The sequence below is a fragment of the Poecilia reticulata genome, chromosome 3 (genome assembly GCF_904066995.2).
Source record: "Poecilia reticulata chromosome 3, P_reticulata-male-v2, whole genome shotgun sequence".
Lineage (NCBI taxonomy): Eukaryota > Metazoa > Chordata > Actinopteri > Cyprinodontiformes > Poeciliidae > Poecilia > Poecilia reticulata.
In genome coordinates, this window is record NC_088832.1 from 35578345 (window position 1) to 35593879 (window position 15535).

Genomic DNA, 15535 nt, shown 5'->3' on the forward strand with positions numbered 1-15535 from the left:
AATATTTTCAGCATTTATTTGCCAGGAGTTTAAAGTCATGGAAATAAACACAAAATGTAATTAAAACTGACAAGATTTACATCCTGTTCTACTAAAAAAGAAAAAAGAAAAACTCTGTGATTTCCAGACCAACATGTTTCATCCTGGTGCTGATCCGAGTTTTTTAGGACGGAACAAGAAGCTAAAGCTGATTCTACATTAGAGTAGATTTAATAAAATTAAACTATAAGAAACTTTATTGTTTTTGTGTCTAAACAAATATGGGAGTCAACAAATGTCTAAAATGTCATTTTCTGTTACAGTTCAGGGCAGTTTCTGGAAATGCTACGCTAACATTAGCATGATAACACAAATTCATGCTAATTCAAGAAAAATCAAAACTAAACGGATCAACTCATGTTACCAGAATAAAGTCATAGCATTAGTGGAATGAAGTAGTAAAAAATACATTAAAATGAGAAACGTTGAGCATTTTGTCAAGTTATTTGGTAAATGAAAAATTTCATCTTTCAACACGTTGAACATTAACTCCCATTAAAACGACGGAAATAAAACTTTTATCTTCATGTCTCTTTGTAGTTTCCCTCAGTAGAAAGAGTTTTAGGTTTATTTTGATCCAGATCATTTAAACCGTTCAGTTCCTGAGCTTTATGGAAGCTTTATCTTTCAACACGTTGAACATTAGCTCCCATTAAAACGACTTTTTTCTAGTAATTTCCTGACTTTCTTCCGGTGAAAGTGTTTCTGTTCTGCTGCTATTATGACTTTATTGTCCTTCCTTATAAAACTAACTCCTCTCAGCCTGACGCTCCGCCGTTTGTCTCCGTTTTCCTCCGATTTTCAGCCGAACTGACAGACGTCCTCATTAACCTGCCGCACCTTTCAGAAACATCCTGCAGCCTCTGCAGGTGGACATCCATCAGCGAGACACAATAAGCTGGACGCGTTTTCACTCCTGCTGCTCTTTAATTAAAAGATAAACAGCGTTAAAATATTAACTTGTTTATTACCCAGAAGTCTGTGGGTTTAATCTGTTTCCTGGTGAAACAGTGAAAATCCTGATTAGATGATAAATATCAGGATCTATTGATCCGCCTGTAATCATTGCAGCGCAGGTCACCTGTCGTCCCCTGATGGCTTTAATTATTGAGCCCATGCAGGTTATTTATAACCAAAGTTTTTATAAAGTCCTTAATTCACCAACTTTTTAATAAGTCCCCTCCTTTGCGCCGGCCGGCTTTGAGAATATTAGATTAATAGTAATTTAAAGGCAGCAGGTAGGAAGCGGGCAGCTTTAATTAACAGAGTTTATGCGATGAAGGTGCTGATCAATGCAGCAGCAAGAGGCCGATGCTGCGGCCGCGTGATGCCGCCATCGGCCGCTTGATGCCGCCATCGGCCGCGTGATGCCGCCATCGGCCGCTTGATGCCGCCATCGGCCGCGTGATGCCGCCATCGGCCGCGTGGTGCCGCCATGGGCCGCTTGATGCCGCCATCGGCCGCGTGATGCCGCCATCGGCCGCGTGATGCCGCCATCGGCCGCGTGATGCCGCCATCGGCCGCGTGATGCCGCCATCGGCCGCTTGATGCCGCCATCGGCCGCGTGATGCCGCCATCGGCCGCTTGATGCCGCCATCGGCCGCGTGATGCCGCCATCGGCCGCTTGATGCCGCCATCGGCCGCGTGATGCCGCCATCGGCCGCGTGATGCCGCCATCGGCCGCGTGATGCCGCCATCGGCCGCGTGATGCCGCCATCGGCCGCTTGATGCCGCCATCGGCCGCGTGATGCCGCCATCGGCCGCTTGATGCCGCCATCGGCCGCGTGATGCCGCCATCGGCCGCGTGATGCCGCCACCGGCCGCTTGATGCCGCCACCGGCCGCGTGATGCCGCCACCGGCCGCGTGATGCCGCCACCGGCCGCTTGATGCCGCCATCGGCCGCGTGATGCCGCCATCGGCCGCGTGATGCCGCCATCGGCCGCTTGATGCCGCCATCGGCCGCGTGATGCCGCCATCGGCCGCGTGATGCCGCCATCGGCCGCGTGATGCCGCCATCGGCCGCTTGATGCCGCCATCGGCCGCGTGATGCCGCCATCGGCCGCTTGATGCCGCCATCGGCCGCGTGATGCCGCCATCGGCCGCGTGATGCCGCCACCGGCCGCTTGATGCCGCCACCGGCCGCGTGATGCCGCCACCGGCCGCGTGATGCCGCCACCGGCCGCTTGATGCCGCCATCGGCCGCGTGATGCCGCCATCGGCCGCGTGATGCCGCCATCGGCCGCTTGATGCCGCCATCGGCCGCGTGATGCCGCCATCGGCCGCGTGGTGCCGCCATGGGCCGCTTGATGCCGCCATCGGCCGCGTGATGCCGCCATCGGCCGCGTGATGCCGCCATCGGCCGCGTGATGCCGCCATCGGCCGCGTGATGCCGCCATCGGCCGCGTGATGCCGCCATCGGCCGCTTGATGCCGCCATCGGCCGCGTGATGCCGCCATCGGCCGCTTGATGCCGCCATCGGCCGCGTGATGCCGCCATCGGCCGCTTGATGCCGCCATCGGCCGCGTGATGCCGCCATCGGCCGCGTGATGCCGCCATCGGCCGCGTGATGCCGCCATCGGCCGCGTGATGCCGCCATCGGCCGCTTGATGCCGCCATCGGCCGCGTGATGCCGCCATCGGCCGCTTGATGCCGCCATCGGCCGCGTGATGCCGCCATCGGCCGCTTGATGCCGCCATCGGCCGCGTGATGCCGCCATCGGCCGCGTGATGCCGCCACCGGCCGCTTGATGCCGCCACCGGCCGCGTGATGCCGCCACCGGCCGCGTGATGCCGCCATCGGCCGCGTGATGCCGCCACCGGCCGCGTGATGCCGCCACCGGCCGCGTGATGCCGCCACCGGCCGCGTGATGCCGCCATCGGCCGCGTGATGCCGCCATCGGCCGCGTGATGCCGCCATCGGCTCCTCCTCGCTGCTCATCGCATCGCAGCCCGCAGACGAGACGCTGGATGGGTTTCAACGGAGAGACGATGGAGGAGGAAACGCCTCACCGTCTAAAGCTGCTTTGACATGGAGGCCACAAAACCTTCAGTGCTTTTTAGGTTATAAACGCAAAGACTTGATTATTTTTATGTTCCCCTAAATGAACAACAAACTAAACACAATATTTTACTGACCATCGTAGATTTGAAACGGAAAACTTTCTTTTTCCAGATTTAAAAAAAGGACATCAATCCGAATCCTGACATGTGGAAAAAGGTTGATGATATTTTTGTGTCTTTCCAGCAGCAGCAGGTTTTTCTCTCGTGCAGCCAGTCGACCAACATCTCTGATGTTCAGGATTTTAAAAATGGAAACTTGATTTCCTAATTATTGATGCTTCATGATGCTGCTGGAATGTTCTGAACTAATCCACTTGTTTCTGTGGTTGCCAGGGAGACGACTGCGCCATCAGCTGCCCTCCGGGTCTGCACGGCGCCAACTGCTCCGCCGCATGCTCCTGCCGCAACCGGGCCTCCTGCTGGCATGTGGACGGCACCTGCATCTGCAGAGAAGGTCTGGCTCCGGTTCCCTCCAGGTTCTGGTTCTGAGTCCGAACGACACCAGGCTGGGCTCCGGTTCCCTCCAGGTTCTGGTTCCGAGTCCGAACGGCACCAGGCTGGGCTCCGGTTCCCTCCAGGTTCTGGTTCCGAGTCCGAACGGCACCAGGCTGGGCTCCGGTTCCCTCCAGGTTCTGGTTCCGAGTCCGAACGGCACCAGGCTGGGCTCCGGTTCCCTCCAGGTTCTGGTTCCGAGTCCGAACGGCACCAGGCTGGGCTCCGGTTCCCTCCAGGTTCTGGTTCTGAGTCTGAACGGCACCAGGCTGGGCTCCGGCACCAGGCTGGGCTCTGGTTCCCTCCAGGTTCTGGTTCCGAGTCCGAACGGAACCAGGCTGGGCTCCAGCACCAGGCTGGGCTCCGGTTCCCTCCACGTTCTGGTTCCGAGTCCGAACGGCACCAGGCTGGGCTCCGGTTCCCTCCAGGTTCTGGTTCCGAGTCCGAACGGCACCAGGCTGGGCTCCGGTTCCCTCCACGTTCTGGTTCCGAGTCCGAACGGCACCAGGCTGGGCTCCAGCACCAGGCTGGGCTCCGGTTCCCTCCACGTTCTGGTTCCGAGTCCGAACGGCACCAGGCTGGGCTCCGGTTCCCTCCAGGTTCTGGTTCTGAGTCCGAACGGAACCAGGCTGGGCTCCGGTTCCCTCCAGGTTCTGGTTCTGAGTCCAAACGGCCGGGTGCTTGTATCTGTAGTAACAATGCGGCGTCCTGCTCTAATGTTGTCCAGAACTTTTCATTAAGTTCTGTGTTTCTGTATTTTAATATCTGGCCGTTTAAATATTAACGTGGCTCAGATTCTGCGTGGGGAACAAAGGTAATTAAAGGGGTTCTGGTTCTGACCTGCTTTTGGTCCAGTTACATCTCACTGCAGAAGTTTTGCAGAAAACAGAGACATTAGAAGAAAACATCAGAAACAGCTTAATAAAGTAATGAATAATGAATGAATGCAGATTCTGATGTAAACAAAGAGAGAAAATCTGGTCGAGTTACAAACCAGAACCAGAACCAGAACCAGCCGTTGGCTCAGACTGCTGGTCACATCTGTGGATGAACTTTGACCCCGCTCTGCTCTGCTGAAATGATTTCAATTAAACACACTGGAGGGTTTTCCAGTAAGAACAGCATGCTGAAGTTCATGCTTTGACTAGGCCACAAGTCAGAAATAACCAGGATTTGTTGCATTAAAGCGTCAGATTTCACTTTTTCTAGTTTAGTTTCTGGATTAAACACACAGAGTCTTTAACTAAATCACCTTCAGGGCTTCTGGCCGAGTCTGTAGACAAACTCGTAATAAAATCTGATGTGTTTGTTTTGCTAATTTGATTTGATTTTTTTTACTTAAAGAATGAAAAACATAATTTAATTCATCACACCTGAATTCTTCCAAATGAACTTGGGCTGTTTTCAATATTTGTCCCGTTTTAGATTTTTTTTTTGCTGATCTTGCTGTTTTCTGTGGCGTTAAATTCAGGATAAATCTGATTTTCTGCCATTTTTCCGGCTTGTTGCTCCCAGTTTCTTCCAGGGTCTCACTCAGGAATATTTGCAGGAGTAACTGATTGTTTGTGGAGTGAATGTTAAGGTTGCAGCCTTGATGCTGCTGCTGCTGCTGAGCAGTGGTCAGGTACCCGTTCCCTGACGGGCGCCGCTGTCTCTGCCCCCAGGCTGGCAGGGCGTGGACTGCTCCATCCCCTGCTCCAGCGGCTCCTGGGGCTCCGGCTGCAACCAGACGTGTCAATGCGCCAACGAGGCGGCCTGCGACCCCATCAACGGCTCCTGCACCTGCTCAGCGGGCTGGAGGGGCGAATACTGCGACGTCCTCTGTCCCGTAAGTCTGAACATCCTTCTCATGTGATGAGCTGACAGCCATCTTGGTAGGCAGCTGTTGTTAGGGAGTTGCTATGACAACAATAGACAAGCCACAGGCTGATCCTTACTTGTTCTGGAAGCTGCGGTTCATCCGTGCTGGAGCTGCGTTTGCCTACAAAGATGGCGGTTCAGCGGCGCGGTTCACTTCCGATTCAGACCTGTTGGAACTCTTTATGTTTGAATTGTGAAGATGTGAAAAGCGTTTGAGTCTGAATGAATGAGCCTGAGCAGGTTCTGGTTGGTTCTGGACCTTTTTCATCGTGTCGTCCTGGTTCTGCTCGCAGGACGGGTCCTACGGGTTGGACTGCAGGGAGAGATGCGACTGTCTCCACGCCAACGGCTGCGACCCGCTGACAGGAACCTGCCGCTGCCTCGCAGGCTGGACCGGTGAGTTCTGGCAGGAAGCAAACGATTCAGTTGAAATTCAACCGTTTAAAAATCTGTTTCTCATTTTAGCTAGCGTTAGCGCCCAGTCACATTTAGCCGCCACGTAAACAAAACTAAACAAACCAATTACGCTCTCAGATTTACATTCAGGACGTTTTGACGGACAATAAACCATTACCAATAAAAATCATGATAAACACGTGATCAGTATCAATAAATATTACATCTGATAAAATATCCAATATCCACTGAACTCTGAGCCACAACCGCACAGCATTCTGGGAGATGTAGGCAGAGGAAAAGCTTTAGCTGCTCCACCACTCATTACCAGCTTAGCTAGGTTGGTGGCATCAACTCACTCACCCTTTGGTTGCCTAGCAACAACGTGTTGAGTAACAGGCGCAGCTTCAAGTTTTAACCAGCATGAACTGAAACTCTGGATAAAACAGGAGAAATATAACTGCAGTTTGTTAATATTTCAGATATTTAAAACAAAAAACGAATCAGTTATCATCTAAATGGACCGATATGAAACGGTCCGGCCCTCGTTTTGACACAAACGAACATAAAGCAGATTAAACATCAACGTCAAAAGTAAAGTGAGGGGGAACATAAAAAGTCAAATCCTTATAGTGAAACATTTCTTTAAAAAAAAACAGAAAAACCTGCTTTTATTCCGGTGCGCTCAATAAAAACAGAAAGTTCTGCATTTTTGATCAGAATGAATCTGTTTTTATGAATCAGGTTTGTTTGCTTCTTCCTCTCTGGTCGCTGTGATCCGATCAGGTGGATCAGATTGTTTATGCTCCGTGATAATAACCAATAAGCAGCTCTTCTGATGCCCGGAGTCGGACGCTGAGGAATCTGGAGGAAACGGACGATTTCATCGGATAATTGTCTCCCCATTTATTTTCTCGGATAATGTTTTTCTTGCTGATGTGGAGGAAACTTCATCCCAGCAGGGAGGGAAGCGTTAGAGAGAGAGAGGAGACAGCAGATCGATGCGACACGCGAACATTCAAAACCAATAACTCAGAACCTGGTGCAGATTCAGGCTCAGTAACGGCCGAGTCACAAACGTTTCAGCCGCGGAGAAACGAAGAGCTGCTGCAGGGCAGCCAATCAGGAAAGAAGACATTAAACTGCTCAGGTCAAAGGTCACGCCAGCAGCTCAAACCTGGTTTATGACGAACCGCCGAAGATAAACACAGGAGGAAAGATTGAGACGGACAAACTGTATTTCCAGTTCCTCAGATTTTAAGAGACAGAACATGTGGAAGAATCAATCAATCAATCAATCAATCAATCAATCAATCAATCAATCAATCAGTCAAGTTTATTTCTATAGCACATTTCAGCAGTCAGGCAGTTCAAAGTGCTTTACAATAATAAAAACACAAAAATAAAAAGTCATAAAAACATCCATGACATCCGTCCCTGTAGTGAATCAGGGTGGTGGCAGCATCATGCTGTGGGAAGCTGCTCAGAGTTGATGTATGAGGGTAAAACCTGCAGAATCAGATATTTTTATGTTTAAAACGTGTAGCTGAGTCAGTGATTAATTAATTAATCAAAAACCATCAGAAACATTTTAATTTAAAGCCTTTTTGCTGCTAAATTATCGTTTTTATTTGTTCTTCAGGTTATTAAACCGTCTGATTGGTTTTTCTATCAATAAATCCTTTTTTAGAAATGTGAATTTGGACGCTAGCATTAGCGACAGCATCTGTGCGGCTGCTACCTGTTAGCATTAAAATGCTATTATGGGTTAGCATAGTTTCACTGATAGGCTAACTCTAACTGCTTTTAGCACAACAAACGATACTAATTTCAGCGTCCAATCAGATCGCTCAGAGGCAGGAACGAACACCCAGCTTCATCATCTGTTAGTGGATGTAGCTGTGCGTCAGATTAACGGCTGTACCAGAAACACACAAATACAAAGGTTCCAGTTTTCATAGAAATCATATATTTAAAATATCTTTACATTCAGAACAAAGTGGGACTGTTTGCTGCCACAGGGCAGTTTGCAGAGCTAAAAACAAACACAACTTTTATTCTCTTATTAAAGTAAAAAAAAGCCTTAAAGTTTAAAAAGTTTAAACTTTAAGGGGGTCGTAAAGGTCGTTGACCCTGGATTTGACCCCAGTTTATTTGTTATTTGTCTCTTTTAGCTGCACAGTGAGACGGTTTAGGATGAGCTGGAGACAAATTCAGGAAGTGTAATAAATAATAAACTAATTCCTGCAGAAATTTTACGGGGCATGCCAAAGTGCATGCCCCGTAAAATGCACATAGATCAAATGTTTAACCAAACATTTGAAACATTTGTTTGCACACCGCTCTTAAAACCTGAAATAAATAGGAAGCATAAACATACAGCACTAAAGGACTTTACTTTCTTCAACAATGTTCAGTGACTGAAGCTCTTTCCAGATCTATCACCGTAGCTCTATGGCTGATCTGGTTCACTGTAACAGTGACCTGGTTCAACCTGAAGCTTAATGAGCTTCAGTCCCAGACTGACGACTTTAAGCTTCGCACATCTAGTTCTCACTCACGGTACAAAATAATAAAAAATAAAGACAGTCGATAATTGTTTATTTCTCTAAATCTTTCATACTAAGGATTTTAATTCACACTCAGAAATTCAGAGAAATAATAATTTTATCTAAATAAAATATGAATAGTCACAGGAAATATGTATTCTTCCCACAATGCATTGTGAGACCTCTCTCTTTGTGAGGCTGCTCACTGCCTCCGGCTGGGACCCGTTGCTATGGTAACTAATTATCTGCACCTGGGCTGGCTCTGGAGACAGTTTCTATACTTGGGAGACACCCAGCGTCAGTCTCAAGGCCCCTGACAAAAATCCATAAGCCCTAGAAAAATTTTGAAAACATTTTAAGGGAGCAGGCATGTGCAACTATGTCATGACCAACTTTTAGACCTATGGGGCGATATTTGTGCCTGTGAGGAGGAGTTAAAAAGAGTTTTGGAGTCAGAAATCCACAGTGCTGTGTGTCTGTTTCAGAGAGAAAGATTACCGATTCTGTGAGACACTCAGCCTCAAATTTTCTCGTTTTTCTTACTTTATGTCGTAATTTTAACTCAGAATCCCACTAAAAGTAATGGCTGCCTTCTCGGCATCAAGCTGAACGCTTTGATGCCACTTTTGTGGGGGTGCATGCAGCGGTAGGAGCCGCATTAAGGGTGACGGAAGAAAAATTAATAATAGAGACGTTCTACTGGGTGAAGAACATGGAGGCAGTCAGTCACTGCTCTCCCTATGCACTGCTGTGGCATGCCCCAATGATGGCATACCCCAATGATGGGATGCCCCAATGATGGCATACCCCAATGATGGCATGCCCCAATGATGGGCATGCCCCAATGATGGCATGCCCCAATGATGGCATACCCCAATGATGGCATACCCCAATGATGGCATGCCCCAATGATGGCATGCCCCAATAATGGCATGCCCCAATGATGGCATGCCCCAATGATGGCATACCCCAATGATGGGATGCCCCAATGATGGCATACCCCAATGATGGCATGCCCCAATGATGGCATGCCCCAATGATGGGATGCCCCAATGATGGCATGCCCCAACGATGGCAGGCCCCAATGATGGCATGCCCCAACGATGGCATGCCCCAATGATGGCATGCCCCAATGATAAAAAACTGAACATCTTTCCCTGGATCTGTCGGTTCTGATGCTTTTTTCCAACCTGAACCGGGTCAGAAACTCCAGTTCTGCTTTCCTGGTGAATGTTCTGGAAAACTTCCATTGAGGAATATTTCACTGCCCTGATGTGTAAACATATGAGGAAGCAGAAGTAATGGTTCTGCAGCGAGCGGCGGCGCCGCCCCGCGGGGCGCACAGCCATCTGAACCATCTGACCCGATGTGGGCGGAGTCTCCTGGGCGCCGTCCCCCGGTGAGCGGCGGCGGCGGCTCTGATCCGTCCTGAACTGCCGGCTTTTGTTTCTCCCTCCAGGGGCGCGGAGACGCGGCGCAGTCGATGTAAGGCTGATGAAAGACGGAGACACTGCAGGGAGAAAGAAGGCAAAATATTTAGATCATTTTCACCCAAAGTCAAACGAAAGAAGATCAACTCACACTGGGAAATATTTCATTGATGTAATTATAACTCAGTGAACTTTCTGCTCCAGCAGCCCAACCCATCATACCTCCACCACCGTGCGTCAGTCTGATTTCTGTCCCAGATTTTTGGGTCTGAGACAACAAAGTCTCCACATTTTTAAATACGAACCCCAGATTATATCCGTGAATCCTCCGTTTGACGAACTGCGTTTCCATCTCAAATGTGCGCAAAACTTTAATTTTGCAATTGCAGTTTTTAATCAAACAGGAAACAAACTTAAAATCACACGAGCAGATTTATTTTCGTAATTTCATTTTGCACGGTTGTGGTCAATGAAACGCAGTTTGGTTTTCCTGAGAATTCGATAAAAACAAAAGGAGTGAGAATGTTTTTTCAGCGGAACCGGCATCCGCATCATGTGGGGAAACTTTTCTTCGGCAGCAGGAGGAAACTGGTCAGAGTTGACCAGAAGACGGACGTTCTGGTTCGTCACATAAGAAAAACGCAGAAGTTTCAGGTCGGGCTGTGAAAACGTTCTGAAGCCACAGCAGATAAAAAGCTCCAGACTGACGTGGTCATTAAATAAACGCTTTGGGGAATCGTTCATATTGATTGGGTTCTGGTTCCTCTGCAGACGTTCTGATTCCAGGAGGAATTTATCGGACCGGTTCTGAAAGAGCTCCAGCTAAACATGGACAGAGCCACTTTTACAACCTTTGACTGTTTTTCCCAGGAAGTTGTTCTCCTTCCTGACGGTTAACTGAACTGATCTGCGGTGAATCCAGATGAAAAATGGCCGCCGTGGTTTCTCTGGTCATTAAAGGCGCGCGCCGTTAAAAATGAGCCGATCCGTTTACCGTATTTCTGCAGCCCCATTAGAAAATGATTTCCAGATCCCAGTCCTCCCATTAAGGGGCCGAATCGTTGCATCTGTGTGATTCAGCCGCTGAGTGGACTTTTCATCAACGCTCCTCCGGCGGCGGCGGCGCGGTTCAGGACTATTTTCAGCGGCGGATTGATCCGCTGCTCGGTGTTTGTTTGTTTCGGCCTTTAATGGCTCCTGAACAACAGAAGGAATCCTGCAGTGGAGATGAAACGGATCAGAACCGGGCCGAGGCGCCACAGTTTGACACCGATCAGAACCAGAACCTCTTGTTTTGACCTGCAGGCGTCCACTGCGACAGCGTGTGCTCTGAGGGCCTCTGGGGGCCGAACTGCTCCTCCAGCTGCTCCTGTGAGAACCGAGGCTCCTGCGCGCCGGAGGACGGCGGCTGCGTGTGCGCCGCAGGATACCGCGGCACCAACTGCAGGAGAAGTAAACGCAGCATCTGATGAACAGCTTTTTCTGATTCTGTTTATTTACTTTACCTGCATTTTTATCATTTATTTCCCCTGATTTGTATTTAGTTTATTGTTACTCGTATTTTTTTTACTTATTTTATATTCATATTTATTTTTACATTTTTACCTTATTTTATTTTTCATCTAATTTTTTATTTATTTGACGTTTTATTTCTTTTTGAAGCTTTTTATTTATTTTTGTTAATGAATATGAATTTTGTTTAAGATGTTTGTATCTAAACCTTACATTTAAGCAAAATCTGTCCTAGAATTGATCAGGGAGAAATTTAGATCAGGAATTTCTATTCTGTTGGCTTCCTGTTAGCTTCCCGCCTGCTCCAGGTGTTCTGCTCCTTCCTGTTAGCTTCCTGTTAGCTTCCTGCCTGCTCCAGGTGTTCTGCTCCTTCCTGTTAGCTTCCCGCCTGCTCCAGGTGTTCTGCTCCTTCCTCTTAGCTTCCTGTTAGCTTCCTGCCTGCTCCAGGTGTTCTGCTCCTTCCTGTTAGCTTCCCGCCTGCTCCAGGTGTTCTGCTCCTTCCTGTTTGCTTCCTGTTAGCTTCCTGCCTGCTCCAGGTGTTCTGCTCCTTCCTGTTAGCTTCCTGTCTGGTCCAGATGTTCTGCTCCTTCCTGTTAGCTTCCTGCCTGGTCCAGGTGTTCTGCTCCTTCCTGTTAGCTTCCTGCCTGCTCCAGGTGTTCTGCTCCTTCCTGTTAGCTTCCTGTAAGCTTCCTGCCTGCTCCAGGTGTTCTGCTCCTTCCTGTTAGCTTCCTGCCTGCTCCAGGTGTTCTGCTCCTTCCTGTTAGCTTCCTGCCTGCTCCAGGTGTTCTGCTCCTTCCTGTTAGCTTCCTGCCTGCTCCAGGTGCTCTGCTCCTTCCTGTTAGCTTCCCGCCTGCTCCAGGTGTTCTGCTCCTTCCTGTTAGCTTCCTGTTAGCTTCCTGCCTGCTCCAGGTGTTCTGCTCCTTCCTGTTAGCTTCCCGCCTGCTCCAGGTGTTCTGCTCCTTCCTCTTAGCTTCCTGTTAGCTTCCTGCCTGCTCCAGGTGTTCTGCTCCTTCCTGTTAGCTTCCCACCTGCTCCAGGTGTTCTGCTCCTTCCTGTTTGCTTCCTGTTAGCTTCCTGCCTGCTCCAGGTGTTCTGCTCCTTCCTGTTAGCTTCCTGTCTGGTCCAGATGTTCTGCTCCTTCCTGTTAGCTTCCTGCCTGGTCCAGGTGTTCTGCTCCTTCCTGTTAGCTTCCTGCCTGCTCCAGGTGTTCTGCTCCTTCCTGTTAGCTTCCTGTAAGCTTCCTGCCTGCTCCAGGTGTTCTGCTCCTTCCTGTTAGCTTCCTGCCTGCTCCAGGTGTTCTGCTCCTTCCTGTTAGCTTCCTGCCTGCTCCAGGTGTTCTGCTCCTTCCTGTTAGCTTCCTGCCTGCTCCAGGTGTTCTGCTCCTTCCTGTTAGCTTCCCGCCTGCTCCAGGTGTTCTGCTCCTTCCTGTTAGCTTCCTGTAAGCTTCCTGCCTGCTCCAGGTGTTCTGCTCCTTCCTGTTAGCTTCCTGCCTGCTCCAGGTGTTCTGCTCCTTCCTGTTAGCTTCCTGCCTGCTCCAGGTGTTCTGCTCCTTCCTGTTAGCTTCCTGCCTGCTCCAGGTGTTCTGCTCCTTCCTGTTAGCTTCCTGCCTGCTCCAGGTGTTCTGCTCCTTCCTGTTAGCTTCCTGTTAGCTTCCTGCCTGCTCCAGGTGTTCTGCTCCTTCCTGTTAGCTTCCTGCCTGCTCCAGGTGCTCTGCTCCTTCCTGTTGGCTCCTGGCTGCAGAACCGTTCTGGTGGATCTGGATCTCTGGTTTCCTCTCCTCTCTGTGGATCACAGTGGGAGATTTAAGGCTCCTCAGTTCACAGTTGAAGTAATTATCTTAATTAGGAGGAAGCAGAAGCGAGAGGGAGGCAGGAGAGCAGCCTGCCACTTAGACCAACATCAATAAAAGCAAATTAACGGCCTGACGAATGAGTCTGGGTCAGTGCTGGGACCAGAACCTGAGACCCTCCAGCAGCAGGACGTCAATCGCTCAGATCAGCTGTTCTGTGCTTCCTGCAGCCTGCTCCCCAGGGTCCTACGGCCTGCGCTGCAGCCAGCCGTGTCCTCAGTGCGTCCACAGCGACGCGCCCTGCCACCACGTCACCGGCCGCTGCGACTGCCTCAGCGGGTTCTTCGGCTCCCTCTGCAACCAAGGTCAGTCCTCCGCTTCATCCCGCAAACCGGACTCACCGCTTCACAGAAAAACCCAAACATCTGACCGTTAACCACATGATTAATCAGGTGATCTGATCATTAAACGTGAACGCCGTCTGTTTCTGCCGGACGCTGCGTCTCTGAAACGTTTCCAAACCACCTGAAGAGAATCTGCTCTGAAAACCTCCAACCTTTTCATGTCTGTCATGAAAACCTGGTTTAAATCAGCAGCAACAAAACAAATCTGGAGTAACTGAATGCAGCATCTAACGTGTCCATCATCATAAATTTATTATGAAAAGAATTTTGATTTGCCGTTGTCATGATAAATTCTGATGGCGTTTAAAACCCTCAAACTCTCCGTTCTGTTGGTTTTACTGTTTCAACGCATTAGAAAATGTGATTAAATGCAGAAACTCTGTGCAGCCAGACAGGAAGAAGAAGGAACAAACATGATAAAACACGAAGCTGCACTTCATGAAACAGATGGAATCATGAGTGTTTTCGTAAAAATCATCTTAGAAACATTTCAGGCCTGAGAGTCTTTGGTAGATTGCTGATCCTGACTCAGCTGCCGTACATTCCTGGGTTGTTCCCATGAATCAGGAATGAACAGAGGCGGGAACGTTGGTCCCTGATGTTGTTCCTGTGACTTTCAGATTATTAATCCAGGTAAAATAATCCCATCAGATCAAACTCCACATCCTCCCCAACTCCTCTGGCCTCTGGAAATGAGTCTGTGGAGGAACTTTGTGTTTTAAAACAGTGTTATAAATGTTTGTGCTTTGACTAGGCCAATCAAAAACCCATATTTTGTATGTTTGACTGACTCAGAGGTGGATTTTCTGTCGCGTGTTTTGGATCATCGTTGAACTTTTACCAGAAGCCCCGTAAAAAGCAGCCAGTTTTTTGATTCATGTTTTTAATCCGAGTTTTTGTGTTTTGGAGACAAAAGGGCAGAAAGTGGAAAAAGTGTTTTTATTTCTCCAGAAAGCAGAAAAATCTCCGGCTTGTTTGGTAGAAGCGAACTTCCCGACGCTCCGGGATGTAATATTCCTCTTTTATATTCAGTTACACTAATAAAATATTGAGACACAGATACTGTGGAGTCTGACGAGCCTGATGATAAATTCATGCGCTCTGGGCCTTTTTTTGATTATTGCCAATTAACATGAGCAGCTCACAGCAGCGGCTGCAGTCGGCGGCTTATTAAAGGAAACAGGACGAAGACCCCGCTCCTCATCATCACCACTGCAGAGCAGATGTTCAACATCAGCAGCGAATTTATACATTTTTACAGGTTTAATTTTGCTGCACATTTCAGCAACATGAAAACGTCATAAACTCTTTATGGAACCAGAAACAAACATTTTGTCGACTTTAAATCCACCATCGAAATGTTGGTCAGGATCCATTTATTGAAAAGATTCGATTTGAAGGAGCTGCTTGTCCATGTTTGGTTCTGGTTCTGTTGATGCAGAACCAGAACCAGAAGACCAGGGAGGTCCAGACAGTTCATCCAACAGCAGCAGATCTTTAACGTTCTGAGCTGATGGAAGGCCGACTTTGTAACCGTCTTCATGTGGCTCTGAAGGTCCAAACCCAGAATTCATCCTGACTTCTGGTTTCCAGCTGTAAGACCTGAAACTCTAGATCTATAAATCTATAACTGTAGATCTATAAATCTATAACTGTAGATCTATAAATCTATAACTGTAGATCTATAAATCTATAACTCTAGATCTATAAATCTATAACTGTAGATCTATAAATCTATAACTCTAGATCTATAAATCTATAACTCTAGATCTATAAATCTATAACTGTAGATCTATAAATCTATAACTGTAGATCTATAAATCTATAACTCTAGATCTATAAATCTATAACTGTAGATCTATAAATCTATAACTCTAGATCTATAAATCTATAACTGTAGATCTATAAATCTATAACTGTAGATCTATAAATCTATAACTGTAGATCTATAAATCTATAACTGTAGATCTATAAATCTATAACTGTAGATCTATAAATCTATAA

General features: G+C 48.3%; 3 protein-coding genes across 6 annotated transcripts in view; 1 reads left to right on the forward strand and 2 right to left on the reverse strand.

Moving 5' to 3' along the window:
- The window catches only part of LOC103460131 (multiple epidermal growth factor-like domains protein 11), a 114993-nt gene that overhangs the window by 82797 nt on the left and 16661 nt on the right, over nt 1-15535 (forward strand). For all 3 annotated transcript variants that reach the window (XM_081605650.1, XM_081605652.1, XM_081605651.1), the window contains 5 exons: nt 3433-3553; nt 5256-5419; nt 5745-5847; nt 11132-11278; nt 13358-13492. In XM_081605650.1, coding sequence (XP_081461776.1) covers nt 3433-3553; nt 5256-5419; nt 5745-5847; nt 11132-11278; nt 13358-13492 — 670 coding nt within the window. The remainder of the gene's footprint in view (nt 1-3432; nt 3554-5255; nt 5420-5744; nt 5848-11131; nt 11279-13357; nt 13493-15535) is intronic.
- LOC103460101 (voltage-gated potassium channel regulatory subunit KCNG4-like) overlaps nt 1-15535 on the reverse strand; it is a 258663-nt gene that overhangs the window by 39064 nt on the left and 204064 nt on the right. The window lies entirely within an intron of this gene.
- Nucleotides 7162-11047, reverse strand: LOC145551199 (uncharacterized). The gene is made up of 2 exons (XM_081605659.1): nt 10049-11047; nt 7162-9906 (listed from the first exon to the last, which is right to left on the reverse strand). Exons 1-2 carry the CDS (start codon nt 10176-10178, stop codon nt 9119-9121), a joined length of 918 nt encoding a protein of 305 aa, XP_081461785.1. The 5' UTR covers nt 10179-11047; the 3' UTR covers nt 7162-9118.

Coding starts and splice junctions, on each gene's coding strand:
- LOC145551199 (XM_081605659.1), bottom strand. CDS start 10,178: ATGGAAACGCAGTTCGTCAAACGGAGGATTCACGGATATAATCTGGGG. Junction 9,907..10,048: donor ACTGACGCACGGTGGTGGAG/GTATGATGGGTT, acceptor TTCTCCCTGCAG/TGTCTCCGTCTTTCATCAGC.